The sequence below is a fragment of the Salmo salar genome, chromosome ssa15, assembly GCF_905237065.1.
Source record: "Salmo salar chromosome ssa15, Ssal_v3.1, whole genome shotgun sequence".
Taxonomy (NCBI): domain Eukaryota; kingdom Metazoa; phylum Chordata; class Actinopteri; order Salmoniformes; family Salmonidae; genus Salmo; species Salmo salar.
Window position 1 is genome coordinate 33016368 of NC_059456.1, and position 27718 is coordinate 33044085.

A 27718-nucleotide genomic window follows, 5' to 3' on the forward strand; every position below is an offset into this window, starting at 1 on the left:
TGAATGTAGTGTAATAATTCACAACTCAAACATGCTGATTATCAGTCTTTTCACCAATTTCCATTACATCTACACACTTGTTAGATGGATATAGTCATACACATGGATACAGTAGCAAGAGCACTACAATAAAATCAAGACCTTTATTTTGAAAAATAAAGCTACTCGCCTCAATTTACAGTATAAAACAATTTATTTGCAAGACTGCAAAAAAAAAAAGAAACTTGTTAGCCAGCCAACAATATTTTAACACTGGTATTTTCAAAGGTTGTCTAATGAGACTTACTGAGGGAGTCAACTGTGTAAAAAACCTGATCAAGTTGTTCAGTATCCTTTATGCAATTTAAAAAAGCTGCCGCATCCCTTTTGAACTGGATAAAACCAGTCATATCCAGCTAACTCCGCTACTAATCATATGTTCAACATGATGCAGATTGAAGACACTTGTCAAATGTGACAAAAAGGCAGCTGGTTGGATGTCTGATCAATGCTCACGTTGTACAACATGATTAGGCAAATATCTTTACACAAAGTAGGTGGATGGCTTTCAAACATTAGTGTATGCAACCTTACAAAAGGGATGTGATTATATACACAAAAGTTAAACTTCCTATCCCATCGAGCAAAGAAGGGGACACTTTAAAGCTTGAAAAAAGTTGATGTTTTTCTGGTGTTCAAGCTTTTACAAAAGTAACATTTTCCTAAACTATAATACAACCAGTAACTACATTATCTGAAGAAGCACACTGCAAATTCAGTTCAGCCTAGATGAAAGCATGGCTTGTTCATTCAGACTCATTACATGAGATTATTTAACATGCAGAGTTTGACTGTTCGCAGTGTCAGACAAATAGCACGCAGCACCTATAATAAAACTACATGTGCTCTGCTGTTGCCCTTGTGCATATTTAGTAGGGCCGGGACCATACCAGTATCGCGATACTCGTATTGTGGCAAGGAAACAAAACCCTAATGTTGGAAACAAACATTATGGTGTCATCCAGAGTCACATGTATTTACTTTCCAAGCTATAGGACACAATATTTTACATACAGTAGATGTTTTAAGTAACAAAGAGTTGTCTGCTTCATGTTGTCATTTTTGCCATGGGAAAAAAAGGAAAAAAATAGTGCGATACTGATACCTTCACAGTCCTAATATTTAGTGGGTGAACAAGCCCTTCTTTCATCAATTAAGTTTTCCTATTTACAGTACAAACAGGGCAGTTGAATCCTCTGTACAGAGGTAGTTAACCAGTGGTGTAAAGTACTTGAGTAAGAATACTTTAAAGTACTACTTAAGTAGATTTTTTGCTTATCTGTACTTGACAACTTTTCCTTCACTACATTCCTAAATAAAATAATGTACTTTTTTTACTCCACATTTTCCCTTACACCCAAAACTACTTCTTACATTTTGAATGCTTTGCAGGACAGGAAAATGGTCCAATTCACACACTTATCAAGAGAACATTCCTGGTCATCCCTACTGCCGCCGATCTGGCGGAATCACTAAACACAAATGATTCATTTGTAAATTATGTCTTGAGTGTTGGAGTGTGCCCCTGGCTATCCGTAAATAAATAAAAATACAAGAATATGGTGCCGTATGGCTTGGAATTTGAAATGTATACTTTTGATACTTAATTACATGTTATCAATTACATTTACTTTTGATAAATAAGCATATTTAAAACCAAATACTTACTTTTACTCAAGTAGTATTTTACTGGGTGACACTTTTATTTGAGTCATTTTCTAATTAACATATCTTTACTTTTACTCAAGTATGACAATTCAGTACTTTTTTTCACCACTGTAGTTAACCAACCCTTTAAAATAAGTTCTGAAAATAACCACCTTCCTGGAATGCCTGACTTTATGCCAGGGGGTTACGCCTGAAAACATTCTTAAAACCAATCCAAATCAAAAACAGGATTAAAACATGTCTATCCCAGCATAAAGCTGCATTAACCACACAAATGTACATTAGCATCAAGCTCCTCTGAGCCACTTCAAACTTAGACAAAGTGCAAAAGACATAATTACATTTCATTTCAGGATGAAGAGTCCCCTGGGAAATCTCAACATCTTCAGTCATTTAAAATGGCATATTCTTTGGGGATATGGGGGATGGTGACAAGTTAAAATAAAAAAGTCCAAGCAAGTGATTTGAGTTCTCTTTTGATCATCTTCTCCTGTAGCAGTTCTGGGAGATATGCTGCTTTAAGGCTGGAATATCATTGGACCATTGAGTTGACCTTACCATCACTTCCATTGGCAGCTTCCTGGTGTAACCCCACATACAGTAAGTAGCAGGTCAGTCTTCATAGTGACAGGTCAGGACCGGCCTCGACCTCTTTTCCCTGCTAGTCAGGTAACAAAAGGATGCAATTAGAAGATAGACCACAACAGAAGACCACATAACATCTACACCACATAACATCTACACACATGTAACTACAGAAAATGGGCTACTGCACATTAAAGACAAACTCTTGTAAGCATTCATCGACTTCCACACCTTTCAACGTCACATGCAACAAGTCTATGCCTTTAGGAAAAGGTCAAGCAGAACAGTGGCTTTGCTGTGTTCTTTAAAAGGAGACAAGTTAAGTAGTTGGGATGTGGAAAGATTAGGGGTTATGGCCAAACTACAAGCTCTACAGACAGTCCATGCATGACAATTATTTCCCACCATTACTCAATTAGGAATTTGAGAAACATGCAAGATCAGTGTTAAGGCTACCAATGACTATATAGATCTTTCTGAGACACAAAAAGCTTCACAAATTGTGCTTTCTTAATAGCTGAAGGGACAGATTTGAAGTGGCCACCAGAGAAAGATTTCACACTTGTTTTCAGTGCATGTCTTTAATGAAAATCCATTTAAATTTGGGCTACAAAAAAAAAGTGAAATCAAATTCAATGTTTGAGATATGGCGTTTCATTTATTTATTTTTTTATGCTCTGATGGGGTATGTCTCTACACATACGTAACACTTGAATTGTGGAAAGATGCCGACTGCTGAACTAGGTGATAAATTTGATGGCATGCAAAAGTGACGTTGCAGCATGTGGCTAACATAGGCAAACCTTTAGTCCTTCTCTTCCACAAGGAGCCTTAAATTTGAAGGCAATTTAAAGAGAGAATTTGCCGAAACATGAATTTGCAACACAATTTGAAGTTTTGTACACTTGTGTGTGTATGTTTATTAAAGCAGACAAACAGCAAAGAATACAAGCCAAAATGTAAAGGCAAAAAAAAATTGGACTAGTCCCCCCCCCTTTTTTTTTTTTTACAAGACAAGCTATTTCCTAGAATTACCTTGTGTAACATACAAATTGTAATTTCATTTGTTTTAAAAAGCGAGGCTACATATTTAAGAGACATAAGCGTTGTTGCTGTTAGCTACTTAAGACATGGAGATCAGAATTGCTAAAAACATACATAATACTACTATAGCCAAATAGAGAGCTGGAGCACATGATTGCAAATTTAAAATGTCAAAACATTATGGAAATCACAATCAATATTTTTTTTTAAATGTACCAGTTCGCCAGAAGCAGGTGGGATTGTATCTACGGTTAAAATCCAAGCGGATTATTAAAATATATACAAGACAAAACTTGCCAGATGTTACCAAATTGGAAAAAAATGGAGGCGACCGTATGGATTTACGACTATTCAGATCAAGCCTCTAAAAAAAAGGATTTGAAATCATAGCCCTAAAATTCTACTTCCACTGTTGCCCAAAAGAATCCTGATAAAACTCCTGGTTGTCAGATTTGTAACCATAGTTACCAGAACGATCACCACCTTGGAGCGGTTGCTGAGCAATGGGTTGAGAGCCCCAGTTCTGATTATTGGTCTGGCGCCGCTTGGAATCTGGCTGGTTGTACCCATCAGCTTTGCGCTTTCCTCCTACATTTCCACCGCGGCCACCCCTTGCACCACGTACCCCGCCGCGGCCTCTCTGCTGCACACCTCCTCTGGCACCTCGTACACCTCCTCTGCTTGATCCTGGACCGCCACGCGGTGAGAAGCCACCTCTGCCCCTGAAAGTGCCTGCACCGCCTCGGCCTCTGGCTGGAGATGGCCCCCAGGCACTTCTGCCCCCTCTTCCTCTAGCGGGAGCCTGATAGTCATCATAGCCGTAGTAGGGGTCCTCGTATCCGTCACGGTAATTGTGGTAGTCATAACCATAATAATCGTAGTAATCCTCGTAGCCATAATAGTCAGGGGGGTAAGCATACCCTCCCCTAGCACCACCTCTACCCCTACCGCCTCTTGTGGGAGGGGGCAACTGAGGGGGGCCGTAGTTGTAATAATAATCATCATACCTATGTGGGAAAAACAAGCACAACCATGCAAAAATGTTCAAGGCACTATACACATATGGACTGATTACTGTTCTTACGGGATTAGAACTTAGAATTGGTCATGCAACCATTTCAATTTGGCCTTTGAAAAGTGGAGTTTTTTGTAAAGAGGTGTAACATTTGGGAAGACTTCTTACATGTTTGTTTTGGCTGCTTGTCTCTGAGCTTTGCGTTCTTTCCTCTTCTGATCAGGGGGCTTTGCAAAGACTATGTCAATGTGCTCTCCCTCTAGATCTTTACCATTCATTTCAGCCAATGCCTGTGGAGATGGTGGCAAACTACAGTCATCATACAATTACACACCTATGCACCGTCATGTACTTACAGCAGTGTATTCTCATTATATCGTCGCTTAACGGCAGTACCTTGACTGCACTGTCCCTCTCATCAAAGTGAATGAACGCGTAATCTTTCAGCTTTTTCACTCGTTCCAGTCTACCAAACTGGCCGAAGGATTTTTCCAGTATTTCTTCCGTAACACTGTTCGCAAGGTTTCGGACAAACAAAACTTTGACCTGTGGATTGAAATGCATGAAAGGAAACGTGTTATGAATTTCAAGTACATGGTTTCCACAAAGACATCAGTGTGATCACCCAGTTAAAGACTAGCTGTTGCATTTTGTTAAATGCAAGACTTGAGGTTGATCAATTTTCAACTGCAAGCCTATGAAGCAAGACGTCAGGTAGGAAACCAATCAATGTACATCCCCTGACCTTCAACAGAGGGATTTTTATACCCGAGATAAAGTTAAATTGGCAACATTCAGAAACCCCGGCGTCGTCCCAAATGACACCCAATGGCCCCTAGTCAAAAGTAGTGCACTATATAGGGAATAGGGTATCATTAGGGATACACACTCATTTATCCAGTGTTTCATCACTTTGTAATAATCAGATCACCTACCTTGGCCATGACCTCTGAATCAGGTTCCTCTATGGGGTCTGCCCACTCCACAGTAACCGCGTTTCCCCAGACTTTCACCTTGCCACTCATCAGCCTGCGTCTGGCCTGAGCAGCAGTTTTGTGGTCCTCGTATTCCAAAAAGCAAAAACCTCTGTTCTTCTTTTTGTCATCCGGCTGATGGTACAGTATGACATCATTAAGACCCTCTGTTGGTAAAAGAAAGAGTCAGTTCAGGTTTGAAATGCATTAAAGATCACATTCTCATAGCTAAAGCAAATCTGCTCTTGATGTAGTTAGCTACAACCAGAAGACATGTCCTTAACGTAATAAAATGAAGAGCCCTAATCTCACCCATCAGCAAAGATGTTTCTTACCTGTGACTTTAGCAAACTCCTCCACCATCTGCTCTTTCGTTTTACTCTTGGGGATGGAGCCGACGAACAGCCTGTTATTGGCAACAGATATACACACTCCAATGTGCTTGCCAGGGCGTATTTCATGATTATTACACTACGGAAAGAGAGGAACTCGTCAACCAGGGTGACAAGCATAAATATGAAACCACCATGGCACAGAAAGTTCATATTTTCAAATTGATTAAACCGATGAAGCCTGAAAACAAAATGAGGAATACCATAGAGCAGGGTTCTCCAACCTTTTCTAGCATGAGCTACTTAAAAAAAAAAAAAAAGGCACATTTTCCTCCCTCCCCTGCAACTCTTCCCCAGGTCCTTACTGTACAAGAGAAAGTAGTGCACTGTGTTTTTGGTAAATATACCAGGTAAAATAATGAAAGGATTTCTCTCTCCAAATTATGTTGTATATTTCCCAAAACTATCTTCTCAATTTTATTTTTCCTGGTTTTAGATTTGTTTTGAAATCAAAAATACAATTGTTCAAAGAAAAACAACGAAATTGGATGTTCTGAGTCCATGACAATGCTTAAATCCCACCTGAAGACCATTTTTTATAAGTTTGGAAGAAAATGAAGACATAATTGTGCATCTGGCAGGTGAGGAATGTGCCATCTGATGTGCTGGTCTGGCGATGGTTCTGTACTGCTGCTGCTCAAATTTCATGGCAATGTTTGCAGGTAACAAATAATAGATACAAATAATATACTTCTGCCAGGTTAGCCTACTTTGCAGTTAACATTTAATTGAGTCGGCTTTGGGGAAAGCATTTCTGTCAACCCACAAGACTTATCACGTCAACTAGCTACACACAGAGCGATAGAAACACGTGCACCACACAGACAGGGGCAATATTGCTGCAAATTAACTGGCAGATATTGTGTTAGATTTAGCTTTTTAAGCCAATAGTGGCTAACCAGGGGTTGAGATAATGTCAGTGTTGGGTTGATTAGATGGTAGCGGATACTGGTGAGATTTGTTTATCACAGTTTGCAGTGGAACATATGGTAACTGCATGTACTTTCAGAATTGTTTGGCGAGCTACTCATATGTGGGCTGCGAGTTACTGGTAGCTCGCGATCGACCTGTTGGAGATCCCTGCTGTAGAGGATGCAATAACTGGAGTGTCAAGGTTAGGGTTGCAAAATTCCCTGGTATTCCTGAAATCCCAGTTGCAGGATTCCCGGAATCAGGAGCAAATAATTATGAAATTCGGAATCCTACAGTGAGGATTTCTGGAAAAACAGGGAATTTATTGAAAGTTCCTGGAATTTTGCAACCCTCGTCAAGGCATGAAGACACACTCACCAGGTTTACTGCCTCTGAGGCAGCCTCTTTAGTGCAGAAAGTGACAAAGGCGTACCCCCTGTTCAGGCCACTAAGAGGGTCCATCATTAGACGTAGATCCCAGATAGGTCCCGCCTTCTCAAAGAGCGGCACCAGCTCGTCCTCAAACAAGTCTCGAGGAATTTTCCCAACAAATATCTGGAAAGGGAGGGAACATGACATGAAGAAACATCTGCGAAAGTGCTCGGTTCTGGAAATGTATACACAAAATATTTATGGAACTCAAAAGGCACAAGATAGGTTATTTTTTTATTATTACACTTTAGTCTTTTAAGTTTCAGCCCAGTCAGATCTTAGCAGTAAGCTCTCAGTCTCTCCAGAACTACAAATGTCATCATTAGGACAAACAGCGATTTGTAGATGTTTGATGGTCTCATTCATGTGCGTTTGTTCACTGAAAGGTAAAGACCTTACCTCTGTTCCAATAGTGGGTTGAGCACCTGAATACACAGACTCTGGAGGGGGGCCTCCATACTTGCGCTGACCCGTTGTCACATCAAGTGTATAGCTGGTTCTATCAAGCAGAGCCTAACATAATCCAAATAAATAGATTAAATGTTGCAACTACACAAAAACAATGCTTGATTGTCACAAATAACCAAAATATTAAGCTATGCAAAGAGAAATCTATGATCACAGCCTAAATCGACAGACTTTTGGAACCTTGGTATAATACTCTGACAATCTAAGTGGAGTCTAGATCAAGTCTGCCAAGAAATGCCCAGCTATTACAATATGCCAAGGCAGTGGGAAGAGATTGGAACAGATATATTTAATTTCTACTAAGAACATGGACAGTAAACTTCCTGGTGTTGACATACCTTTATTTTTGCCTCATCTGGTCCCTTTGTGGAATCTGAAACTTTGGTCCCTTGCTTCTCCCTCTGTCTGTAAGTCTTCATTACTCCACAGAGAAATGCACTTTTGTTCTGCATGGGAAAATTTGAGCTTTTAGGTCCTCCCAGCATTTCACTAAATCAGAAAATCGTCCTCAACCAAGAGTAATACCGCCCCACTTACTTGCACATGTGACAGATCACTTTCCTTAAACTGAAGCAGGACTTGCAGAGCACCTTCTTCATTAAATTCTTTCAACGCTTCAATAGCCCTTTCATCTAGGTCACTGTGTGCTACCAGTCCTGTAGACGAGAGACATTCCAAATATAACCATTTTGTTCACCAATGATATCACAATAAGACATGGCATTATGTCCAATCAGATCTTAGCGGTAAAACATCACAGCAATGTTGAGTTGCTCCAGGATTTGAGTAATAGATATCATGTGGACAATCAACACATAAAGTAGTCAATATTGCTAGAAAAAGTTGGGTTAGTTGTGAAAACATGAACAAGGATAAGAGAAACATAAGGAAATTAACAAACATGCAGCTTATCGAAAGATGTGAAGAATATCTCACTATCTGCACACACAAGCAATTATCACACTGTTAAACCCAGGTCAGTCAGCTGTACTTGTACAAGTAAATACAGATGTCTTAAGAGCCCTGTTATGCTTTTCTTTATATTATAATTAGCATGTCCACATTGTGCTTCTGGGGGACATCACTTGTCCCAGTCCAGGCAGCTGGTGCCATTGTTCCTGCATATGCCATGGCCTCAGATTCCCCCTGAGACCATATCAAGACAACCCTCCCCCATCCACTCCAGTTTCTCAGTTTCAAAATGTATACTAATCTACAATAGGATTCCATCCATATTAACCAATAGCTTCTCTACTCTGTCCAGACACAACTCATTAAAATTCCCACTCAGAAATACCGTTTTTTGGTATGGTGAGGATAGCTTTGTTTGTACCCATTTTGTAAAGAAATCAGACAAAGTTGCTGTGGTAAATACAAACGGCTAACAGATAGAACTAAAAAGGCAGACCATTACGGTAGTTTCGCTCACCTGCTACGTAAATGTCATCTAATTTTTCAGCAATTTTCTGTGGTAAACCAGCGTCTAATAAAGTCTGGAAATGGTCTGAATGTTTAACTTCTGCTGCAGTTGTGTCCACTGTAGTTGTGTCCATTGGTTCTTCTGTACCATTTCCATTTACTTGATCAGTCACCATGTCTCCAGACATCTGTGTAATGCAATGAGTCAAAGAAATTAGACAGGAAAATGTAGTATAGCAACAAGCCTTTTATGATCATGCTAATCATTAAACTCCTGCAACGAAGAAAAAAATGTTTTACGATGGTCTTGTTTTAGCAAGCAAACAGTGCCTTAAGTCCAGAGGTACCCGACTTTATACTGAACTTCGGAAATTAATATAACCGTTAAATATAACTAACGATGCGTTTTTGGACTCATTTAGAAACCAGCAAACTAGCGTTACATGTGTTTTGTGCGCACTGACGGCACTGCTGTAGTAGGCTTGTTTAGCAATGCATTGTAAAGTAGCTAGTAAACTAATACCACAGATATAACTAAACCTCATTGTTCTACAAATAACGTATTTGCTAATACATTAGCTAATGTTAATCCCTTCTTCAGGAATTTGTCTGAAATATTTGCCACCGGTTCGCTAGTAACATTAGTGAAACTAACATAGTTAGCTAGTCCGTGGACCCGGCCTGGTGTCCAGACGCCAAATAACTAGCTAGTTAACTTAGCTGTCTAGCTAACGACATTTGCTCTGGAATCCATTTTCAAAATGCCGGGTAGGAGTAGCTAGCTTGCTAGTTAGCTAACGTTAACCACGTTACACATTGTTTGAAAACACTGCAAGAACAAACATCTACACCTATCCCTAGCTTGACCAGTTGGCACATCATGCAAATATTTACCATTTGATAGTTCACTAAGGTGCACCGTGCTGATTTTGTCTGATTTCAGGGTCTTACAAAAAAAAAGGAAAAAAAAATCTACGATTCCCGGCGTAGGTCGGATTTTCACTCCTGTCCCGATGATGTAAAATGGCGGCTAGTTGACGCCGCGAGTGCTTCTACATCTATGGGGTTTCTGCAGCTGCAAACCACGGGCTGGTGCATTTTGACGATGTAGAGTAGACTCGAAAAGGAAGAAAGAGGGCCAACTCGGTAGAAAATCTGTCTCCCTCCAGCAGATGGCGATTTGTCGTTCTTTCGCCAACCAAAGCGAGGAGTTTTTGTATGGTGTCGAAATTGGTCAACAAGCAAATGAATGGCTTATTTGATCGAATATACGTTTTGTAATGCCTGTGTTCTTACGCGTGTACTGATATACACTATATATGCAAAAGTATGTGGACACCCCTTCAAATTAGTGGATTCTGCTTTTTCAATCATACCCATTGATGATAGGCATATAAAATCGAGCACATAGCCATGCAATCTCCATAGACAAACACTGACAGTAGAATGGCCTTACTGAAGAGCTCAGTGACTTTCAACGTGGTACTGTCATAGGATGCCACCTTTCCAACAAGTCAGTTGGTCAAATTTCTGCTCTGTCAAATGCAAGTGCTGTTATTGTTAAGTGAAAACATTTAGGAGCAACAACGGCTCAGCCACGAAGTGGTAGGCCACACAAGCTCACAGAACGTGTAAAAATGGTCTGTTCTCGGTTGCAACAGTCACTACAGAGTTCCAAAGTGCCTCTGGAAGCAACGTCAGCACAATAACGGTTTGTAGGGAAATGCATGAAATGGGTTTCCATGGCCGAACAGCTGCACAAGCCTAAGATTGCCATGCGCAATGCCAAGCGAAGGCTTGGGAGGTGTAAAGTTCGCCACCATTGTACTGTGGAGCATTGGAAACATGTTCTCTGGAATGATGAATCATGCTTCACCACCTGGGTTTGGCAGATGCCAGAAGAACACTACCTGCCCCAAACATAGTGCCAACTGTAAAGTTTGGAGAAGGAACAATGGTCTGGGGCTGTTTTTCATGGTTTGGGCTAGGCCCCTTAGTTCCAGTGATGGAAAATTTTAACGCTACAGCATACAATGACATTCTAGACAATTCTGTGCTTCCAACTTGGTGGCAACAGTTTGGGGAAGGCCCTTTCCTGTTTCAGAATGACAATGCCCCTGTGCACAAAAGCGAGGTCCATACAGAAAGGGTTTGTCAAGATCGGTGTGGAAGAACTTGACTGGCCTGCACAGAGCCCTGACGTCAACCCCAACGAAGACCTTTGGGATGAATTGGAACACAGACTACGATCCAGGCCTAATTACCCAACATCAGTGCCCGACCTACTAATGCTCTTGTGGCTGAATGGAAGTAAGTCCCCGCAGCAATGTTCCAACATCTAGTGGAAAGCCTTCCCAGAAGAGTGGATGCTGTTATAGCATCAATGGGGGTACCAACTCCATATTAATGCCCATGATTTTGGAATGAAATGTTCGACGAGCAGGTGTCCACATACTTTTGGTCATGTAGTGTAAGTAGAATACGTAACATCCCGGCAACTTTGAGAAAAAACACGTTATATCAGAGTTGTCGCGAGGTGTTAAATGAGATGTATCCACCAATCCAAAGAAAGGTTAGGCGGGAGCTAGATGGCTCGCTGTGCTGTTTTGTGGACGTCCCCATACTGTTAGGACGGGGAGCCATCTTGTCAGTATATCCATAATATTTTATACCAGCCTACTGGTAGCCCAATAATGGACCAAATGAGGCTGACGTTACTTCCTATAGTCCAAGGACCTTACACGTTATGAATGTTTGAAGGCGAATTGGCTCTGGATGAAAAAACAGCCATATACTCAACCTAAACGTGAATCGATTCTCAATTGCGGTACGGTTCTAGAACCATAAATCGCTCTACTTTCATATCACATGAAAATAATTCCAAAAATGACAAATATACGTACTGTACACAGTTAACAGTTGCAGCCAACAGTATTGTTCAGTGACAACACGTCTTCCGTTTACACAGGTTTTCGGAGACGTTTTCCGTAAGCACCGTGGGAACCCTAACCCTATATAAAGTGAATACATTTAACATAGTTTTTTGACAATTATTTATCGCTGATAAAGATATGTCCTTCCAAAACCTTACTGCAAGTGATGTGTGTTCTGACCAAGTGTTGGGGCTCTTAAGGTTAACTCCCCATACAGAAGACGCCTTGTCCAATGATTTATGTGTAATGTAATGGAACTGATCAAGCGCTAGGGCTACTAAGTGCTTTAGATACACAACAGAAGCAGTGGCCTTGTGACATTGTCCAGAACAAACAGGGAGACATTTTTATAAAGGTGTTAGATATTTCAGGCATCATATGCCATCTTCATCCCTTTGTCATGTCCTATAAATTAGTTCTCCCAAGAAAAGGTATAAGGGCATTATCAAATGTAATTTTATCGGTCACATACATATGTTTAGCAGATGTTGTTGCGGGTGTAGCGAAATGCTTGTATGGACCCAAATAAAAGTGCAGGTGGACATGAAATCTTTAGAACAGCCAGGCAAATAATCATTTTAAAAGCAATATTTTCCACAGTATTTTATGCATCATTTCATGAAGAAATGTATATTATTCTGGATGACGACCATAATTAGTTATTACATTTTGCAGCGCTAGGACTGATCTTTAGCAGTCATTTCTATGAATGTGTTTCAAGTTTATGAATCAGGCTGTGGTTCAGATTAATCGGATTCAGATGAGTCATAAGATTCAGATGTAATAAATCAGATGATGAATCAGATGGAGATTCGGTTATGTTAGTCGAGTAAGGCGAAGAGTCCAGCAAAGCCAACAATGTATCCAATTCGGAACCCGAAACACTTTCGGACTCTGTCCCAGATAAAGAGATCCTGGCCCTTGATGGGGACTGTCTTCTGCTCGATGGTGGTTGGCTTGTGGTCCTCTAGGCTTCCGACAGCCAGTGCAGTTCTAGAAGCACGTTCAGGTGCATCCTCCTCTACAATTTGCACCAGTCTTTCAAGATAAATACCTAGTAAATTACCAGTATGCCACTTTCAACCCTTCAGGGCATCAATTCCATTTTACCAGCAGTTAAGGTACACAATTTGAGAAACACGTTGGTGTTTTCCCAAACACAATCTTAATTGAAAGTGTTTTATAGTCCGGGATTAGAATTAATCTATGTCCAGAAAACCAGTCCTTAAAATTGGAAGCTAATAAAGCGAAGATTGATTTATTTTAAATTGGAAGCTGCGGTGAAAAACAGACCAACATCAACAGGTTGTTCCTGATGCAGGTCTTGTGTGTGACTTCAGTCACACACACCTCCGCATGCCACTGCTCAGGTATTGGACCTGACCACAACAAATTTGGGAGGGAGGGCCCAAAATTTGCATTGCTTCAGTTGTGTTACAGTACAAGGAAAAAAATACATTGCAAAGAGTCAGAGGCTCCATTTCCATTTGTCTCATCTCAACGGTCCCTCCACTCAGACCTTTTCCTATGGCTTTTGAGGATTGGACATATTGAGTAAAGATTAATTGAGAATGGGACAAAGGTATTACCTTTGTTACATCTTTCCTCTAGCTCCATGGGCCAGGGCAACTCTTTGAACCCACCATCACGTCGTTCCTGCACTTCATGACCACTTGCTCCAAGTGCAACTCCGTCTCCAAAGTTAATTATTTAACTAGGCAAGTCAGTTAAGAACAGATTCTTATTTACAATGACGACCAACCAAAAGGCCTCCAGCGGGGACTGGGGCTGGGATTAAAAATAAAAATAAATTAAATAAAAATATAGGGCAACACACATCACGACGAGACAACACAACACTACATAAAGAGAGACCTAAGACGACGACATAGCATGGCAGCAACACATGACAACACAGCATGGTAGCAACACAACATGGTAGCAGCACAAAACAGGGTACAAACATTATTGGGCACAGACAACAGCACGAAGGGCAAGAAGGTAGAGACAAATATACATCACACCAAGCAGCCACAACTGTCAGTAAGAGTGTCCATGATTGAGTCTTTGAATGAAGAGATTGAGATAAAACTGTCCAGTTTGAGTGTTTGTTGCAGCTCGTTCCAGTCACTAATGGTAAGGTCCTCAGTGGAGGTGATAGGACAAATGCACCCATCACATATAATAGGCTGTCTTGTGGATCTCCATGTTGTGGTCAGTAAGCCATGCTGTGGGAAACTTTCACCCGTTTAACATGTTTTGATTGATAAGGTCCATGTTGAGAAAGCCATATGCAAAGTATTTTACACCTAACGTTACTCAAATAAAGTTGAGTCAGACCTTACCTCAACAGAACGATCGTAATCCGTTCTCTCAAATGACAAAATTACTTAAATTAGGACAAATTCATTTGAGCACAGGGCGGCACACAATTGGCCCAGCGTCGTACGTGTAGGGTTTGGCCGGGGTAGGCCGTCATTGTAAAGAATTTGTTCTTAACTGACTTGCCAAGTGACCTTTTTTTTTTAAATAGCTGCTGTCATACAACTAAGAAATTGAACATGCAGCTTTTCTTAGAAAATATCTAATCTTTAGAGAATTGATATTTACAGAATAAATATTTAACAATGACACACTGATATTGTGATTATGAGATCTGACATTATGACGCTTTAGATTCCACATGCCATCATTCACACCCAAATGAGTTGGGACAAAAGCCTATGCAGTGAAACAAAAATGAAAGACCGAATGCATTTAAATGATCTTTATTAAATTCAAACATCCAGTTACTGCACAAATCAATACAGTCAATATAACAAACTTTGTCCTAGGATAGCACAGTTCTAATTTAGAGCTTTGTAAATGAAAAGGCAATAATGCGTTCTCCACATTGCTAGTGATGGCCAGCTCCATTGTATGATAAAGATCACAATGACCCTTGCGAAGACAGTCACTAGGAATTTAAAAAATGAAAGAAAACACCTTGTTACAACCTTTATAAAGCTATTCTCCCCAAAATCCTGTTAACACATTTGGTTGCAAATTGCATTTCAGAAGTCAGGTCTGACAGTGTTGTCAATCATGTTCGGGATAGTGTCATCCTAAATACAATCTTGCAACAACTTCACAAAATGCATTCTTACAAGTGTAACACTGTGTCCTTTTCTGGTCTGCTGTCCCCCAACCTCTGAAGCTCAGGCGTTGCTAGTCAACGAGACAATTTGGAAGGATATAGTCACGACTAGCAGTGCCCTGAAAGACAACCAGGAAAATAATTTAACAATAAACCCTTTTGCATGTTAACATGTGACATCAGAAATCTGCAAATTGGGGACTCCTGAGTGGCGCAGCAGCCTAAGGAGTCACTACAGACAGGGGTTCGATCCCAGACTGTGTCACAACTGGCCATGACCGGGAGTCCCAAAAGGCTGTGCACAAAGGGCCCAATATCGTCCGGGTTAGGGGAGGGTTTGGCCGGGGGAGCTTTACTTGGCTCATCGTGCTCTAGCAACTCCTTGTGGTGGGCCTGGTGCCTGCAGGCTGACTACGTCATCAGTTGAACGGTATTTCCTCCGACACATTGGTGCGGCTAGCATACGGGTTAAGCAGGCGGATGTTAAGAAGTGCGGTTTGGGAAGGACGCATGACTCGACCTTCGCATGTCCCGAGGGAATTGCAGTGTAATTGGATATCACGAAATTGGGGCGAAAAGGGGGTAAAAAATGTATAATAATAATGACAAAAAAATAAGTCAGATCCGATGGGGTTGTCAGGCTTACACAAACCTAGAAGATACTTAGTTGTTAGCTACAGTCTGTATTTTTCCCATCCATGTCTGGTCTGAAGTTACCTGAAAGACAGTATGGTAAAAAAATATTACCATTAACTTTATTTTGCATGGATGTTCAAATGTATCATGATCAATTATGCTAATTGTATTTCAGAAGTCAGATCCGATAGGGTTGTCAATCTTACAGGAATCAGGTTCGGGATAGGTTCATGCTTAATACAATCTTGCAACGAGTTTGCACAAAACTAGCAGATACTTACAGTTGTTAGCTACAGTCTGTACTTTTCCCATCCATGTCTGGTCTGAAGTTACCTGAAAGACAGTATGGTAAAAAAATATTACCATTAACTTTATTTTGCATGGATGTTCAAATGTATCATGATCAATTATGCTAATTGTATTTCAGAAGTCAGATCCGATAGGGTTGTCAATCTTACAGGAATCAGGTTCGGAATAATGTCATCCTTAATACAATCTTGCAACGAGTTTGCACAAAACTAGCAGATACTTACAGTTAGCAACAAGATGTACTTTTCCCATCCATTCTGGTCTGCAGTTGCCTGAAAGACAGTACAGTCAAAATATTAACATGAAGTTTGTGCATGTATGTTCAAATGTATCATGATCAATTATGCTAATTGTATTTCAGAAGTCAGATCCGATAGGGTTGTCAATCTTACAGGAATCAGGTTCGGAATAATGTCATCCTTAATACAATCTTGCAACGAGTTTGCATAAAACTAGCAGATACTTACAGTTAGCAACAAGATGTACTTTTCCCATCCATGTCTTGTCTGAAGTCACCTGAAAGACAGTATGGTAAAAAAATATTAACATGAAGTTTGTGCATGTATGTTCAAATGTATCATGATCAATTATGCTAATTGTATTTCAGAAGTCAGATCCGATAGGGTTGTCAATCTTACAGGAATCAGGTTCGGAATAATGTCATCCTTAATACAATCTTTGAAAAAACTAGGAGTAGACAACAGATTCTTACAGGAAGCCATGTTCTGGTGTAGAGGATTCCATTTCTGGTCTGCATATCTGAAAAACGGTAAGGTGAACAGTTTCACATTACCCTAGTGCATGTTCAACTGTGGCATCAGAAATTATGCTAATTGTATTTCAGAAGTCAGATCCGACAGGGTTGTCAATCTTACAGGAATCAGGTTCGGAATAATGTCATCCTTAATACAATCTTGCAACGAGTTTGCACAAAACTAGCAGATACTTACAGTTAGCAACAAGATGTACTTTTCCCATCCATTCTGGTCTGCAGTTGCCTGAAAGACAGTACAGTCAAAATATTAACATGAAGTTTGTGCATGCATGTTCAAATGTATCATGATCAATTATGCTAATTGTATTTCAGAAGTCAGATCCGACAGGGTTGTCAATCTTACAGGAATCAGGTTCGGGATAGGTTCATGCTTAATACAATCTTGCAACGAGTTTGCTCAAAAATAGCAGATACTTACAGTTGTTAGCTACAGTCTGTATTTTTCCCATCCATGTCTGGTCTGAAGTTACCTGAAAGACAGTATTGTAAAAAAAAATTACCATTAACTTTATTTTGCATGGATGTTCAAATGTATCATGATCAATTATGCTAATTGTATTTCAGAAGTCAGATCCGATAGGGTTGTCAATCTTACAGGAATCAGGTTCGGAATAATGTCATCCTAAAAAATCTTGCAACGAGTTTGCACAAAACTAGCAGATACTTACAGTTAGCAACAAGATGTACTTTTCCCATCCATTCTGGTCTGCAGTTGCCTGAAAGACAGTACAGTCAAAATATTAACATGAAGTTTGTGCATGTATGTTCAAATGTATCATGATCAATTATGCTAATTGTATTTCAGAAGTCAGATCCGATAGGGTTGTCAATCTTACAGGAATCAGGTTCGGAATAATGTCATCCTTAATACAATCTTGCAACGAGTTTGCATAAAACTAGCAGATACTTACAGTTAGCAACAAGATGTACTTTTCCCATCCATGTCTTGTCTGAAGTCACCTGAAAGACAGTATGGTAAAAAAAATATTAACATGAAGTTTGTGCATGCATGTTCAAATGTATCATGATCAATTATGCTAATTGTATTTCAGAAGTCAGATCCGACAGGGTTGTCAATCTTACAGGAATCAGGTTCGGAATAATGTCATCCTTAATACAATCTTTGAAAAAACTAGGAGTAGACAACAGATTCTTACAGGAAGCCATGTTCTGGTGTAGAGGATTCCATTTCTGGTCTGCATATCTGAAAAACGGTAAGGTGAACAGTTTCACATTACCCTAGTGCATGTTCAACTGTGGCATCAGAAATTATGCTAATTGTATTTCAGAAGTCAGATCCGACAGGGTTGTCAATCTTACAGGAATCAGGTTCGGAATAATGTCATCCTTAATACAATCTTGCAACGAGTTTGCACAAAACTAGCAGATACTTACAGTTAGCAACAAGATGTACTTTTCCCATCCATTCTGGTCTGCAGTTGCCTGAAAGACAGTACAGTCAAAATATTAACATGAAGTTTGTGCATGCATGTTCAAATGTATCATGATCAATTATGCTAATTGTATTTCAGAAGTCAGATCCGACAGGGTTGTCAATCTTACAGGAATCAGGTTCGGGATAGGTTCATGCTTAATACAATCTTGCAACGAGTTTGCTCAAAAATAGCAGATACTTACAGTTGTTAGCTACAGTCTGTATTTTTCCCATCCATGTCTGGTCTGAAGTTACCTGAAAGACAGTATTGTAAAAAAAAATTACCATTAACTTTATTTTGCATGGATGTTCAAATGTATCATGATCAATTATGCTAATTGTATTTCAGAAGTCAGATCCGATAGGGTTGTCAATCTTACAGGAATCAGGTTCGGAATAATGTCATCCTAAAAAATCTTGCAACGAGTTTGCACAAAACTAGCAGATACTTACAGTTGTTAGCTACAGTCTGTACTTTTCCCATCCATGTCTGGTCTGAAGTTACCTGAAAGACAGTATGGTAAAAAAATATTACCATTAACTTTATTTTGCATGGATGTTCAAATGTATCATGATCAATTATGCTAATTGTATTTCAGAAGTCAGATCCGACAGGGTTGTCAATCTTACAGGAATCAGGTTCGGGATAGGTTCATCCTTAATACAATCTTTGCAAAAAACTAGGAGTAGACAACAGATTCTTACAGGAAGCCATGTTCTGGTGTAGAGGATTCCATTTCTGGTCTGCATATCTGAAAAACGGTAAGGTGAACAGTTTCACATTACCCTAGTGCATGTTCAACTGTGGCATCAGAAATTATGCTAATTGTATTTCAGAAGTCAGATCCGACAGGGTTGTCAATCTTACAGGAATCAGGTTCGGGATAGGTTCATGCTTAATACAATCTTGCAACGAGTTTGCACAAAACTAGCAGATACTTACAGTTGTTAGCTACAGTCTGTACTTTTCCCATCCATGTCTTGTCTGAAGTTACCTGAAAGACAGTATGGTAAAAAAAATATTACCATTAACCTCTTGGGGCTAGGTGGGACGCTAGCGTGCCACCTGTGGTGCACTCCATCAACAGCAGGTGCATTTCAAGAGCGGCAAATTTGAATCCAAATAAATGTCAAAATTCAAATTTTTCAAAAATACAACTATGTTACACCATTTGAAAGATAAACATCTCCTTAATCTAACCACGTTTTACGATTTCAAAAAGGTTTTACGGCGAAAGCATAAATTTAGAGTATGTTAGGACAGTACATTTACAAGAGTTGTGTGTAATGTTTTGTCAAGTCAAAGACAGGGTCACCAAAACCATAAAACCAGCTAAAATGATACACTAACCTTTTACAATCTCCATCAGATGACACTCCTAGGACATTATGTTAGACAATGCATGCATTTTTAGTTCTATCAAGTTCATATTTATATACAAAAACAGCGTTTTACTATGGCATTGATGTTGAGGAAATCGTTTCCCTCCAATAACCGGCAGTCAAGTCAGCGTCACAAATTAAATAATTAAAATTAGAAAACATTGGTAAAATATTATATTGTCATTTAAAGAATTATAGATTTACATCTTTTGAACGCAATCAACTTGCCAGATTTAAAAATAACCTTACTGGGAAATCACACTTTGCAATAATCTGAGCACTGTGCCCAGAAAAATACGCTGCGATACAGACTAGACGTCATGTTGGGGAGATCTAAAATCGAAAATACTATGTAAATAATCCATTACCTTTGATTCTCTTCATCAGATGTCACTTCCAGGTATCACAGGTCCATAACGAATGTAGTTTTGTTCAAAAAAGCTCATCATTTATGTCCAAAAATCTCCGTCTCGTTAGCACATGATGTAAGCCAGCCGGACTTCTCGTCATGAACGAGGGGAAAAAATATATTTCCGTTCGTTCAAACATGTCAAACGTTGTATAGCATAAATCATTAGGGCCTTTTTAACCAGAACATGAATAATATTCAAGGTGGACGAATGCATAGCCTTTTATAACGTATTGGAACGAGGGTACCCAACATGAAGTAGCGCCAGGTGTCTAATGGGACATCACCGTTCCATGGCTCTTGTTCGGTCAGATCTCCCTCCAGAAGACTCAAAACACTTTGTAAAGGCTGGTGACATCTAGTGGAAGCAATAGGAAGTGCCAAAATATTCCTAAACCCCTGTGTTTTTCAATGGGATAGGTTTAAAGTCAATACAACACATCAGGTATCCACTTCCTGTCAGAAAATGTCTCAGGGTTTTGCCTGCCAAATGAGTTCTGTTATACTCACAGACACCATTCAAACAGTTTTGGAAACTTTAGAGTGTTTTCTATCCATATATAATAAGTATATGCATATTCTAGTTACTGGGTAGGATTAGTAACCAGATTAAATCGGGTACATTTTTTTTATCCAGACGTGCAAATGCTGCCCCCTAGACCCAACAGGTTAACTTTATTTTGCATGGATGTTCAAATGTATCATGATCAATTATGCTAATTGTATTTCAGAAGTCAGATCCGATAGGGTTGTCAATCTTACAGGAATCAGGTTCGGAATAATGTCATCCTTAATACAATCTTGCAACGAGTTTGTATAAAACTAGCAGATACTTACAGTTAGCAACAAGATGTACTTTTCCCATCCATGTCTGGTCTTTAGTTACCTGAAAGACAGTATGGTAAAAAAAATATTACCATTAACTTTATTTTGCATGGATGTTCAAATGTATCATGATCAATTATGCTAATTGTATTTCAGAAGTCAGATCCGACAGGGTTGTCAATCTTACAGGAATCAGGTTCGGGATAGGTTCATCCTTAATACAATCTTTGCAAAAAACTAGGAGTAGACAACAGATTCTTACAGGAAGCCATGTTCTGGTGTAGAGGATTCCATTTCTGGTCTGCATATCTGAAAAACGGTAAGGTGAACAGTTTCACATTACCCTACTGCATGTTCAACTGTGGCATCAGAAATTATGCTAATTGTATTTCAGAAGTCAGATCCGACAGGGTTGTCAATCTTACAGGAATCAGGTTCGGGATAAGGTTCATGCTTAATACAATCTTGCAACGAGTTTGCACAAAACTAGCAGATACTTACAGTTGTTAGCTACAGTCTGTACTTTTCAGATCCATGTCTGGTCTGAAGTTACCTGAAAGACAGTATGGTAAAAAAAATATTACCATTAACTTTATTTTGCATGGATGTTCAAATGTATCATGATCAATTATGCTAATTGTATTTCAGAAGTCAGATCCGACAGGGTTGTCAATCTTACAGGAATCAGGTTCGGGATAGGTTCATGCTTAATACAATCTTGCAACGAGTTTGCACAAAACTAGCAGATACTTACAGTTGTTAGCTACAGTCTGTATTTTTCAGATCCATGTCTGGTCTGAAGTTACCTGAAAGACAGTATGGTAAAAAAAATATTACCATTAACTTTATTTTGCATGGATGTTCAAATGTATCATGATCAATTATGCTAATTGTATTTCAGAAGTCAGATCCGATAGGGTTGTCAATCTTACAGGAATCAGGTTCGGAATAATGTCATCCTTAATACAATCTTGCAACGAGTTTGCATAAAACTAGCAGATACTTACAGTTAGTAACAAGATGTACTTTTCCCATCCATTCTGGTCTGCAGTTCCCTGAAAGACAGTACAGTCAAAATATTAACATGAAGTTTGTGCATGCATGTTCAAATGTATCATGATCAATTATGCTAATTGTATTTCAGAAGTCAGATCCGATAGGGTTGTCAATCTTACAGGAATCAGGTTCGGGATAGGTTCATGCTTAATACAATCTTGCAACGAGTTTGCACAAAACTAGCAGATACTTACAGTTGTTAGCTACAGTCTGTATTTTTCCCATCCATGTCTGGTCTGAAGTTACCTGAAAGACAGTATGGTAAAAAAATATTACCATTAACTTTATTTTGCATGGATGTTCAAATGTATCATGATCAATTATGCTAATTGTATTTCAGAAGTCAGATCCGATAGGGTTGTCAATCTTACAGGAATCAGGTTCGGAATAATGTCATCCTTAATACAATCTTGCAACGAGTTTGCACAAAACTAGCAGATACTTACAGTTGTTAGCTACAGTCTGTATTTTTCCCATCCATGTCTGAAGTTACCTGAAAGACAGTATGGTAAAAAAAATATTACCATTAACTTTATTTTGCATGGATGTTCAAATGTATCATGATCAATTATGCTAATTGTATTTCAGAAGTCAGATCCGATAGGGTTGTCAATCTTACAGGAATCAGGTTCGGAATAATGTCATCCTTAATACAATCTTGCAACGAGTTTGCATAAAACTAGCAGATACTTACAGTTAGTAACAAGATGTACTTTTCCCATCCATTCTGGTCTGCAGTTCCCTGAAAGACAGTACAGTCAAAATATTAACATGAAGTTTGTGCATGCATGTTCAAATGTATCATGATCAATTATGCTAATTGTATTTCAGAAGTCAGATCCGACAGGGTTGTCAATCTTACAGGAATCAGGTTCGGGATAGGTTCATGCTTAATACAATCTTGCAACGAGTTTGCATAAAACTAGCAGATACTTACAGTTGTTAGCTACAGTCTGTATTTTTCCCATCCATGTCTTGTCTGAAGTTACCTGAAAGACAGTATGGTAAAAAAAATATTACCATTAACTTTATTTTGCATGGATGTTCAAATGTATCATGATCAATTATGCTAATTGTATTTCAGAAGTCAGATCCGATAGGGTTGTCAATCTTACAGGAATCAGGTTCGGAATAATGTCATCCTTAATACAATCTTGCAACGAGTTTGCACAAAACTAGCAGATACTTACAGTTAGCAACAAGATGTACTTTTCCCATCCATTCTGGTCTGCAGTTCCCTGAAAGACAGTACAGTCAAAATATTAACATGAAGTTTGTGCATGCATGTTCAAATGTATCATGATCAATTATGCTAATTGTATTTCAGAAGTCAGATCCGACAGGGTTGTCAATCTTACAGGAATCAGGTTCGGAATAATGTCATCCTTAATACAATCTTTGCAAAAAACTAGGAGTAGACAACAGATTCTTACAGGAAGCCATGTTCTGGTGTAGAGGATTCCATTTCTGGTCTGCATATCTGAAAAACGGTAAGGTGAACAGTTTCACATTACCCTAGTGCATGTTCAACTGTGGCATCAGAAATTATTCTAATTGTATTTCAGAAGTCAGATCCGACAGAGTTGTCAATCTTACAGGAATCAGGTTCGGGATAGGTTCATGCTTAATACAATCTTGCAACGAGTTTGCACAAAACTAGCAGATACTTACAGTTGTTAGCTACAGTCTGTATTTTTCCCATCCATGTCTTGTCTGAAGTTACCTGAAAGACAGTATGGTAAAAAAATATTACCATTAACTTTATTTTGCATGGATGTTCAAATGTATCATGATAATTATGCTAATTGTATTTCAGAAGTCAGATCCGATAGGGTTGTCAATCTTACAGGAATCAGGTTCGGAATAATGTCATCCTTAATACAATCTTGCAACGAGTTTGCATAAAACTAGCAGATACTTACAGTTAGCAACAAGATGTACTTTTCCCATCCATGTCTGGTCTTTAGTTACCTGAAAGACAGTATGGTAAAAAAATATTACCATTAACTTTATTTTGCATGGATGTTCAAATGTATCATGATCAATTATGCTAATTGTATTTCAGAAGTCAGATCCGATAGGGTTGTCAATCTTACAGGAATCAGGTTCGGAATAATGTCATCCTTAATACAATCTTGCAACGAGTTTGCACAAAACTAGCAGATACTTACAGTTAGCAACAAGATGTACTTTTCCCATCCATTCTGGTCTGCAGTTGCCTGAAAGACAGTACAGTCAAAATATTAACATGAAGTTTGTGCATGCATGTTCAAATGTATCATGATCAATTATGCTAATTGTATTTCAGAAGTCAGATCCGACAGGGTTGTCAATCTTACAGGAATCAGGTTCGGGATAGGTTCATGCTTAATACAATCTTGCAACGAGTTTGCACAAAACTAGCAGATACTTACAGTTGTTAGCTACAGTCTGTATTTTTCCCATCCATGTCTGGTCTGAAGTTACCTGAAAGACAGTATTGTAAAAAAAATTACCATTAACTTTATTTTGCATGGATGTTCAAATGTATCATGATCAATTATGCTAATTGTATTTCAGAAGTCAGATCCGATAGGGTTGTCAATCTTACAGGAATCAGGTTCGGAATAATGTCATCCTTAATACAATCTTGCAACGAGTTTGCATAAAACTAGCAGATACTTACAGTTAGCAACAAGATGTACTTTTCCCATCCATGTCTGGTCTTTAGTTACCTGAAAGACAGTATGGTAAAAAAATATTACCATTAACTTTATTTTGCATGGATGTTCAAATGTATCATGATCAATTATGCTAATTGTATTTCAGAAGTCAGATCCGATAGGGTTGTCAATCTTACAGGAATCAGGTTCGGAATAATGTCATCCTTAATACAATCTTGCAACGAGTTTGCACAAAACTAGCAGATACTTACAGTTAGCAACAAGATGTACTTTTCCCATCCATTCTGGTCTGCAGTTGCCTGAAAGACAGTACAGTCAAAATATTAACATGAAGTTTGTGCATGCATGTTCAAATGTATCATGATCAATTATGCTAATTGTATTTCAGAAGTCAGATCCGACAGGGTTGTCAATCTTACAGGAATCAGGTTCGGGATAGGTTCATGCTTAATACAATCTTGCAACGAGTTTGCACAAAACTAGCAGATACTTACAGTTGTTAGCTACAGTCTGTATTTTTCCCATCCATGTCTGGTCTGAAGTTACCTGAAAGACAGTATTGTAAAAAAAATTACCATTAACTTTATTTTGCATGGATGTTCAAATGTATCATGATCAATTATGCTAATTGTATTTCAGAAGTCAGATCCGATAGGGTTGTCAATCTTACAGGAATCAGGTTCGGAATAATGTCATCCTAAAAAATCTTGCAACGAGTTTGCACAAAACTAGCAGATACTTACAGTTGTTAGCTACAGTCTGTACTTTTCCCATCCATGTCTGGTCTGAAGTTACCTGAAAGACAGTATGGTAAAACAAATATTACCATTAACTTTATTTTGCATGGATGTTCAAATGTATCATGATCAATTATGCTAATTGTATTTCAGAAGTCAGATCCGACAGGGTTGTCAATCTTACAGGAATCAGGTTCGGGATAGGTTCATCCTTAATACAATCTTTGCAAAAAACTAGGAGTAGACAACAGATTCTTACAGGAAGCCATGTTCTGGTGTAGAGGATTCCATTTCTGGTCTGCATATCTGAAAAACGGTAAGATGAACAGTTTCACATTAAACCCTGGTGCATGTTCAACTGTGGCATCAGAAATTATGCAAATTGTATTTAGGAAAGTCAGATCCGACAGGGTTGTCAATCTTACAGGAATCAGGTTCGGGATAGGTTCATGCTTAATACAATCTTGCAACGAGTTTGCACAAAACTAGCAGATACTTACAGTTGTTAGCTACAGTCTGTATTTTTCCCATCCATGTCTTGTCTGAAGTTACCTGAAAGACAGTATGGTAAAAAAATATTACCATTAACTTTATTTTGCATGGATGTTCAAATGTATCATGATCAATTATGCTAATTGTATTTCAGAAGTCAGATCCGATAGGGTTGTCAATCTTACAGGAATCAGGTTCGGAATAATGTCATCCTTAATTCAATCTTGCAACGAGTTTGTATAAAACTAGCAGATACTTACAGTTAGCAACAAGATGTACTTTTCCCATCCATGTCTGGTCTTTAGTTACCTGAAAGACAGTATGGTAAAAAAAATATTACCATTAACTTTATTTTGCATGGATGTTCAAATGTATCATGATCAATTATGCTAATTGTATTTCAGAAGTCAGATCCGACAGGGTTGTCAATCTTACAGGAATCAGGTTCGGGATAGGTTCATGCTTAATACAATCTTGCAACGAGTTTGCATAAAACTAGCAGATACTTACAGTTGTTAGCTACAGTCTGTATTTTTCCCATCCATGTCTTGTCTGAAGTTACCTGAAAGACAGTATGGTAAAAAAAATATTACCATTAACTTTATTTTGCATGGATGTTCAAATGTATCATGATCAATTATGCTAATTGTATTTCAGAAGTCAGATCCGATAGGGTTGTCAATCTTACAGGAATCAGGTTCGGAATAATGTCATCCTTAATACAATCTTGCAACGAGTTTGCACAAAACTAGCAGATACTTACAGTTAGCAACAAGATGTACTTTTCCCATCCATTCTGGTCTGCAGTTCCCTGAAAGACAGTACAGTCAAAATATTAACATGAAGTTTGTGCATGCATGTTCAAATGTATCATGATCAATTATGCTAATTGTATTTCAGAAGTCAGATCCGACAGGGTTGTCAATCTTACAGGAATCAGGTTCGGAATAATGTCATCCTTAATACAATCTTTGCAAAAAACTAGGAGTAGACAACAGATTCTTACAGGAAGCCATGTTCTGGTGTAGAGGATTCCATTTCTGGTCTGCATATCTGAAAAACGGTAAGGTGAACAGTTTCACATTACCCTAGTGCATGTTCAACTGTGGCATCAGAAATTATTCTAATTGTATTTCAGAAGTCAGATCCGACAGAGTTGTCAATCTTACAGGAATCAGGTTCGGGATAGGTTCATGCTTAATACAATCTTGCAACGAGTTTGCACAAAACTAGCAGATACTTACAGTTGTTAGCTACAGTCTGTATTTTTCCCATCCATGTCTGGTCTGAAGTTACCTGAAAGACAGTATTGTAAAAAAAAATTACCATTAACTTTATTTTGCATGGATGTTCAAATGTATCATGATCAATTATGCTAATTGTATTTCAGAAGTCAGATCCGATAGGGTTGTCAATCTTACAGGAATCAGGTTCGGAATAATGTCATCCTTAATACAATCTTGCAACGAGTTTGCATAAAACTAGCAGATACTTACAGTTAGCAACAAGATGTACTTTTCCCATCCATGTCTGGTCTTTAGTTACCTGAAAGACAGTATGGTAAAAAAATATTACCATTAACTTTATTTTGCATGGATGTTCAAATGTATCATGATCAATTATGCTAATTGTATTTCAGAAGTCAGATCCGATAGGGTTGTCAATCTTACAGGAATCAGGTTCGGAATAATGTCATCCTTAATACAATCTTGCAACGAGTTTGCACAAAACTAGCAGATACTTACAGTTAGCAACAAGATGTACTTTTCCCATCCATTCTGGTCTGCAGTTGCCTGAAAGACAGTACAGTCAAAATATTAACATGAAGTTTGTGCATGCATGTTCAAATGTATCATGATCAATTATGCTAATTGTATTTCAGAAGTCAGATCCGACAGGGTTGTCAATCTTACAGGAATCAGGTTCGGGATAGGTTCATGCTTAATACAATCTTGCAACGAGTTTGCACAAAACTAGCAGA

At 38.7% G+C, this 27718-nt stretch overlaps 2 protein-coding genes and 42 non-coding genes across 51 annotated transcripts in view; all 44 read right to left on the bottom strand.

Moving 5' to 3' along the window:
- Positions 1 to 124: 124 nt before the first annotated feature.
- Positions 125 to 10080, bottom strand: LOC106571276 (heterogeneous nuclear ribonucleoprotein Q). 8 transcript variants are annotated; one of them, XM_014144144.2, is made up of 12 exons: positions 9843 to 10080; positions 8959 to 9136; positions 8067 to 8185; positions 7868 to 7975; positions 7461 to 7574; positions 7008 to 7184; positions 5661 to 5796; positions 5287 to 5492; positions 4748 to 4897; positions 4520 to 4641; positions 3962 to 4343; positions 125 to 2365 (listed from the first exon to the last, which is right to left on the bottom strand). In XM_014144144.2, the coding sequence occupies exons 1-12, from the start codon at positions 9843 to 9845 to the stop codon at positions 2327 to 2329; spliced, it is 1734 nt and encodes a 577-aa protein (XP_013999619.1). In that variant the 5' UTR covers positions 9846 to 10080; the 3' UTR covers positions 125 to 2326. The 8 variants fall into 8 exon arrangements, with proteins under 8 accessions (XP_013999619.1, XP_013999618.1, XP_013999617.1 ...); XM_014144143.2 differs by having other exon boundaries at positions 125 to 2368; XM_014144142.2 differs by having other exon boundaries at positions 3820 to 4343.
- Positions 10081 to 14633: 4553 nt separating this feature from the next.
- The window catches only part of LOC106571278 (uncharacterized), a 59366-nt gene continuing 46281 nt past the window's right edge, over positions 14634 to 27718 (bottom strand). The window contains exons 77-103 of the mRNA XM_045695629.1: positions 27483 to 27530; positions 26982 to 27033; positions 26744 to 26790; positions 26501 to 26548; positions 26248 to 26299; positions 25505 to 25551; positions 24760 to 24807; positions 24017 to 24064; positions 23517 to 23568; positions 23279 to 23325; positions 23036 to 23083; positions 22783 to 22834; positions 22540 to 22587; positions 21052 to 21098; positions 20802 to 20850; positions 18878 to 18924; positions 18376 to 18427; positions 18133 to 18180; positions 17895 to 17941; positions 17649 to 17697; positions 17406 to 17453; positions 16913 to 16960; positions 16675 to 16721; positions 16187 to 16234; positions 15935 to 15986; positions 15670 to 15734; positions 14634 to 15136 (exon numbers count right to left, since the gene is read on the bottom strand). Coding sequence (XP_045551585.1) covers positions 15688 to 15734; positions 15935 to 15986; positions 16187 to 16234; positions 16675 to 16721; positions 16913 to 16960; positions 17406 to 17453; positions 17649 to 17697; positions 17895 to 17941; positions 18133 to 18180; positions 18376 to 18427; positions 18878 to 18924; positions 20802 to 20850; positions 21052 to 21098; positions 22540 to 22587; positions 22783 to 22834; positions 23036 to 23083; positions 23279 to 23325; positions 23517 to 23568; positions 24017 to 24064; positions 24760 to 24807; positions 25505 to 25551; positions 26248 to 26299; positions 26501 to 26548; positions 26744 to 26790; positions 26982 to 27033; positions 27483 to 27530 — 1266 coding nt within the window. The 3' untranslated portion in view covers positions 14634 to 15136; positions 15670 to 15687. The remainder of the gene's footprint in view (positions 15137 to 15669; positions 15735 to 15934; positions 15987 to 16186; positions 16235 to 16674; positions 16722 to 16912; positions 16961 to 17405; positions 17454 to 17648; positions 17698 to 17894; positions 17942 to 18132; positions 18181 to 18375; positions 18428 to 18877; positions 18925 to 20801; positions 20851 to 21051; positions 21099 to 22539; positions 22588 to 22782; positions 22835 to 23035; positions 23084 to 23278; positions 23326 to 23516; positions 23569 to 24016; positions 24065 to 24759; positions 24808 to 25504; positions 25552 to 26247; positions 26300 to 26500; positions 26549 to 26743; positions 26791 to 26981; positions 27034 to 27482; positions 27531 to 27718) is intronic.
- On the bottom strand, positions 15822 to 15893 carry LOC123727401 (small nucleolar RNA SNORD50). Its single transcript, XR_006759397.1, has one exon. It is a non-coding gene; the product is annotated as a small nucleolar RNA SNORD50 (small nucleolar RNA).
- LOC123727458 (small nucleolar RNA SNORD50) lies at positions 16074 to 16145 on the bottom strand. Its single transcript, XR_006759454.1, has one exon. It is a non-coding gene; the product is annotated as a small nucleolar RNA SNORD50 (small nucleolar RNA).
- Positions 16317 to 16388, bottom strand: LOC123727459 (small nucleolar RNA SNORD50). The gene has a single exon (XR_006759455.1). It is a non-coding gene; the product is annotated as a small nucleolar RNA SNORD50 (small nucleolar RNA).
- Positions 16563 to 16634, bottom strand: LOC123727461 (small nucleolar RNA SNORD50). The gene has a single exon (XR_006759457.1). It is a non-coding gene; the product is annotated as a small nucleolar RNA SNORD50 (small nucleolar RNA).
- On the bottom strand, positions 16800 to 16871 carry LOC123727536 (small nucleolar RNA SNORD50). The gene has a single exon (XR_006759530.1). It is a non-coding gene; the product is annotated as a small nucleolar RNA SNORD50 (small nucleolar RNA).
- Positions 17043 to 17114, bottom strand: LOC123727413 (small nucleolar RNA SNORD50). The gene has a single exon (XR_006759409.1). It is a non-coding gene; the product is annotated as a small nucleolar RNA SNORD50 (small nucleolar RNA).
- Positions 17295 to 17366, bottom strand: LOC123727573 (small nucleolar RNA SNORD50). Its single transcript, XR_006759567.1, has one exon. It is a non-coding gene; the product is annotated as a small nucleolar RNA SNORD50 (small nucleolar RNA).
- Positions 17536 to 17607, bottom strand: LOC123727462 (small nucleolar RNA SNORD50). Its single transcript, XR_006759458.1, has one exon. It is a non-coding gene; the product is annotated as a small nucleolar RNA SNORD50 (small nucleolar RNA).
- LOC123727537 (small nucleolar RNA SNORD50) lies at positions 17783 to 17854 on the bottom strand. Its single transcript, XR_006759531.1, has one exon. It is a non-coding gene; the product is annotated as a small nucleolar RNA SNORD50 (small nucleolar RNA).
- LOC123727539 (small nucleolar RNA SNORD50) lies at positions 18020 to 18091 on the bottom strand. Its single transcript, XR_006759533.1, has one exon. It is a non-coding gene; the product is annotated as a small nucleolar RNA SNORD50 (small nucleolar RNA).
- On the bottom strand, positions 18263 to 18334 carry LOC123727414 (small nucleolar RNA SNORD50). Its single transcript, XR_006759410.1, has one exon. It is a non-coding gene; the product is annotated as a small nucleolar RNA SNORD50 (small nucleolar RNA).
- Positions 18515 to 18586, bottom strand: LOC123727574 (small nucleolar RNA SNORD50). Its single transcript, XR_006759568.1, has one exon. It is a non-coding gene; the product is annotated as a small nucleolar RNA SNORD50 (small nucleolar RNA).
- On the bottom strand, positions 18765 to 18836 carry LOC123727592 (small nucleolar RNA SNORD50). Its single transcript, XR_006759586.1, has one exon. It is a non-coding gene; the product is annotated as a small nucleolar RNA SNORD50 (small nucleolar RNA).
- Positions 19003 to 19074, bottom strand: LOC123727415 (small nucleolar RNA SNORD50). Its single transcript, XR_006759411.1, has one exon. It is a non-coding gene; the product is annotated as a small nucleolar RNA SNORD50 (small nucleolar RNA).
- LOC123727463 (small nucleolar RNA SNORD50) lies at positions 20689 to 20760 on the bottom strand. The gene has a single exon (XR_006759459.1). It is a non-coding gene; the product is annotated as a small nucleolar RNA SNORD50 (small nucleolar RNA).
- LOC123727593 (small nucleolar RNA SNORD50) lies at positions 20939 to 21010 on the bottom strand. The gene has a single exon (XR_006759587.1). It is a non-coding gene; the product is annotated as a small nucleolar RNA SNORD50 (small nucleolar RNA).
- Positions 21177 to 21249, bottom strand: LOC123727566 (small nucleolar RNA SNORD50). Its single transcript, XR_006759560.1, has one exon. It is a non-coding gene; the product is annotated as a small nucleolar RNA SNORD50 (small nucleolar RNA).
- On the bottom strand, positions 21431 to 21502 carry LOC123727417 (small nucleolar RNA SNORD50). Its single transcript, XR_006759413.1, has one exon. It is a non-coding gene; the product is annotated as a small nucleolar RNA SNORD50 (small nucleolar RNA).
- On the bottom strand, positions 21684 to 21755 carry LOC123727464 (small nucleolar RNA SNORD50). The gene has a single exon (XR_006759460.1). It is a non-coding gene; the product is annotated as a small nucleolar RNA SNORD50 (small nucleolar RNA).
- Positions 21927 to 21998, bottom strand: LOC123727402 (small nucleolar RNA SNORD50). The gene has a single exon (XR_006759398.1). It is a non-coding gene; the product is annotated as a small nucleolar RNA SNORD50 (small nucleolar RNA).
- On the bottom strand, positions 22179 to 22250 carry LOC123727465 (small nucleolar RNA SNORD50). The gene has a single exon (XR_006759461.1). It is a non-coding gene; the product is annotated as a small nucleolar RNA SNORD50 (small nucleolar RNA).
- On the bottom strand, positions 22427 to 22498 carry LOC123727466 (small nucleolar RNA SNORD50). Its single transcript, XR_006759462.1, has one exon. It is a non-coding gene; the product is annotated as a small nucleolar RNA SNORD50 (small nucleolar RNA).
- On the bottom strand, positions 22670 to 22741 carry LOC123727418 (small nucleolar RNA SNORD50). Its single transcript, XR_006759414.1, has one exon. It is a non-coding gene; the product is annotated as a small nucleolar RNA SNORD50 (small nucleolar RNA).
- LOC123727467 (small nucleolar RNA SNORD50) lies at positions 22923 to 22994 on the bottom strand. Its single transcript, XR_006759463.1, has one exon. It is a non-coding gene; the product is annotated as a small nucleolar RNA SNORD50 (small nucleolar RNA).
- LOC123727540 (small nucleolar RNA SNORD50) lies at positions 23166 to 23237 on the bottom strand. The gene has a single exon (XR_006759534.1). It is a non-coding gene; the product is annotated as a small nucleolar RNA SNORD50 (small nucleolar RNA).
- LOC123727411 (small nucleolar RNA SNORD50) lies at positions 23404 to 23475 on the bottom strand. The gene has a single exon (XR_006759407.1). It is a non-coding gene; the product is annotated as a small nucleolar RNA SNORD50 (small nucleolar RNA).
- Positions 23655 to 23726, bottom strand: LOC123727468 (small nucleolar RNA SNORD50). The gene has a single exon (XR_006759464.1). It is a non-coding gene; the product is annotated as a small nucleolar RNA SNORD50 (small nucleolar RNA).
- On the bottom strand, positions 23904 to 23975 carry LOC123727469 (small nucleolar RNA SNORD50). Its single transcript, XR_006759465.1, has one exon. It is a non-coding gene; the product is annotated as a small nucleolar RNA SNORD50 (small nucleolar RNA).
- On the bottom strand, positions 24147 to 24218 carry LOC123727419 (small nucleolar RNA SNORD50). Its single transcript, XR_006759415.1, has one exon. It is a non-coding gene; the product is annotated as a small nucleolar RNA SNORD50 (small nucleolar RNA).
- Positions 24398 to 24469, bottom strand: LOC123727470 (small nucleolar RNA SNORD50). The gene has a single exon (XR_006759466.1). It is a non-coding gene; the product is annotated as a small nucleolar RNA SNORD50 (small nucleolar RNA).
- Positions 24647 to 24718, bottom strand: LOC123727473 (small nucleolar RNA SNORD50). Its single transcript, XR_006759468.1, has one exon. It is a non-coding gene; the product is annotated as a small nucleolar RNA SNORD50 (small nucleolar RNA).
- LOC123727420 (small nucleolar RNA SNORD50) lies at positions 24890 to 24961 on the bottom strand. The gene has a single exon (XR_006759416.1). It is a non-coding gene; the product is annotated as a small nucleolar RNA SNORD50 (small nucleolar RNA).
- Positions 25141 to 25212, bottom strand: LOC123727575 (small nucleolar RNA SNORD50). The gene has a single exon (XR_006759569.1). It is a non-coding gene; the product is annotated as a small nucleolar RNA SNORD50 (small nucleolar RNA).
- LOC123727594 (small nucleolar RNA SNORD50) lies at positions 25392 to 25463 on the bottom strand. The gene has a single exon (XR_006759588.1). It is a non-coding gene; the product is annotated as a small nucleolar RNA SNORD50 (small nucleolar RNA).
- On the bottom strand, positions 25885 to 25956 carry LOC123727532 (small nucleolar RNA SNORD50). The gene has a single exon (XR_006759526.1). It is a non-coding gene; the product is annotated as a small nucleolar RNA SNORD50 (small nucleolar RNA).
- On the bottom strand, positions 26135 to 26206 carry LOC123727421 (small nucleolar RNA SNORD50). The gene has a single exon (XR_006759417.1). It is a non-coding gene; the product is annotated as a small nucleolar RNA SNORD50 (small nucleolar RNA).
- Positions 26388 to 26459, bottom strand: LOC123727474 (small nucleolar RNA SNORD50). Its single transcript, XR_006759469.1, has one exon. It is a non-coding gene; the product is annotated as a small nucleolar RNA SNORD50 (small nucleolar RNA).
- Positions 26631 to 26702, bottom strand: LOC123727541 (small nucleolar RNA SNORD50). Its single transcript, XR_006759535.1, has one exon. It is a non-coding gene; the product is annotated as a small nucleolar RNA SNORD50 (small nucleolar RNA).
- Positions 26869 to 26940, bottom strand: LOC123727412 (small nucleolar RNA SNORD50). The gene has a single exon (XR_006759408.1). It is a non-coding gene; the product is annotated as a small nucleolar RNA SNORD50 (small nucleolar RNA).
- Positions 27121 to 27192, bottom strand: LOC123727475 (small nucleolar RNA SNORD50). The gene has a single exon (XR_006759470.1). It is a non-coding gene; the product is annotated as a small nucleolar RNA SNORD50 (small nucleolar RNA).
- On the bottom strand, positions 27370 to 27441 carry LOC123727476 (small nucleolar RNA SNORD50). The gene has a single exon (XR_006759471.1). It is a non-coding gene; the product is annotated as a small nucleolar RNA SNORD50 (small nucleolar RNA).
- Positions 27613 to 27684, bottom strand: LOC123727422 (small nucleolar RNA SNORD50). The gene has a single exon (XR_006759418.1). It is a non-coding gene; the product is annotated as a small nucleolar RNA SNORD50 (small nucleolar RNA).

Bases quoted from the DNA above. Each gene is read 5' to 3' on its own strand.
- LOC106571276 (XM_014144136.2), bottom strand. The intron at 5,797-7,007 runs GTGAGTGTGTCT...CTCTTTCCGTAG, and splicing joins CCTCAGAGGCAGTAAACCTG to TGTAATAATCATGAAATACG. The intron at 5,493-5,660 runs GTAAGAAACATC...TTTTACCAACAG, and splicing joins GGAGTTTGCTAAAGTCACAG to AGGGTCTTAATGATGTCATA.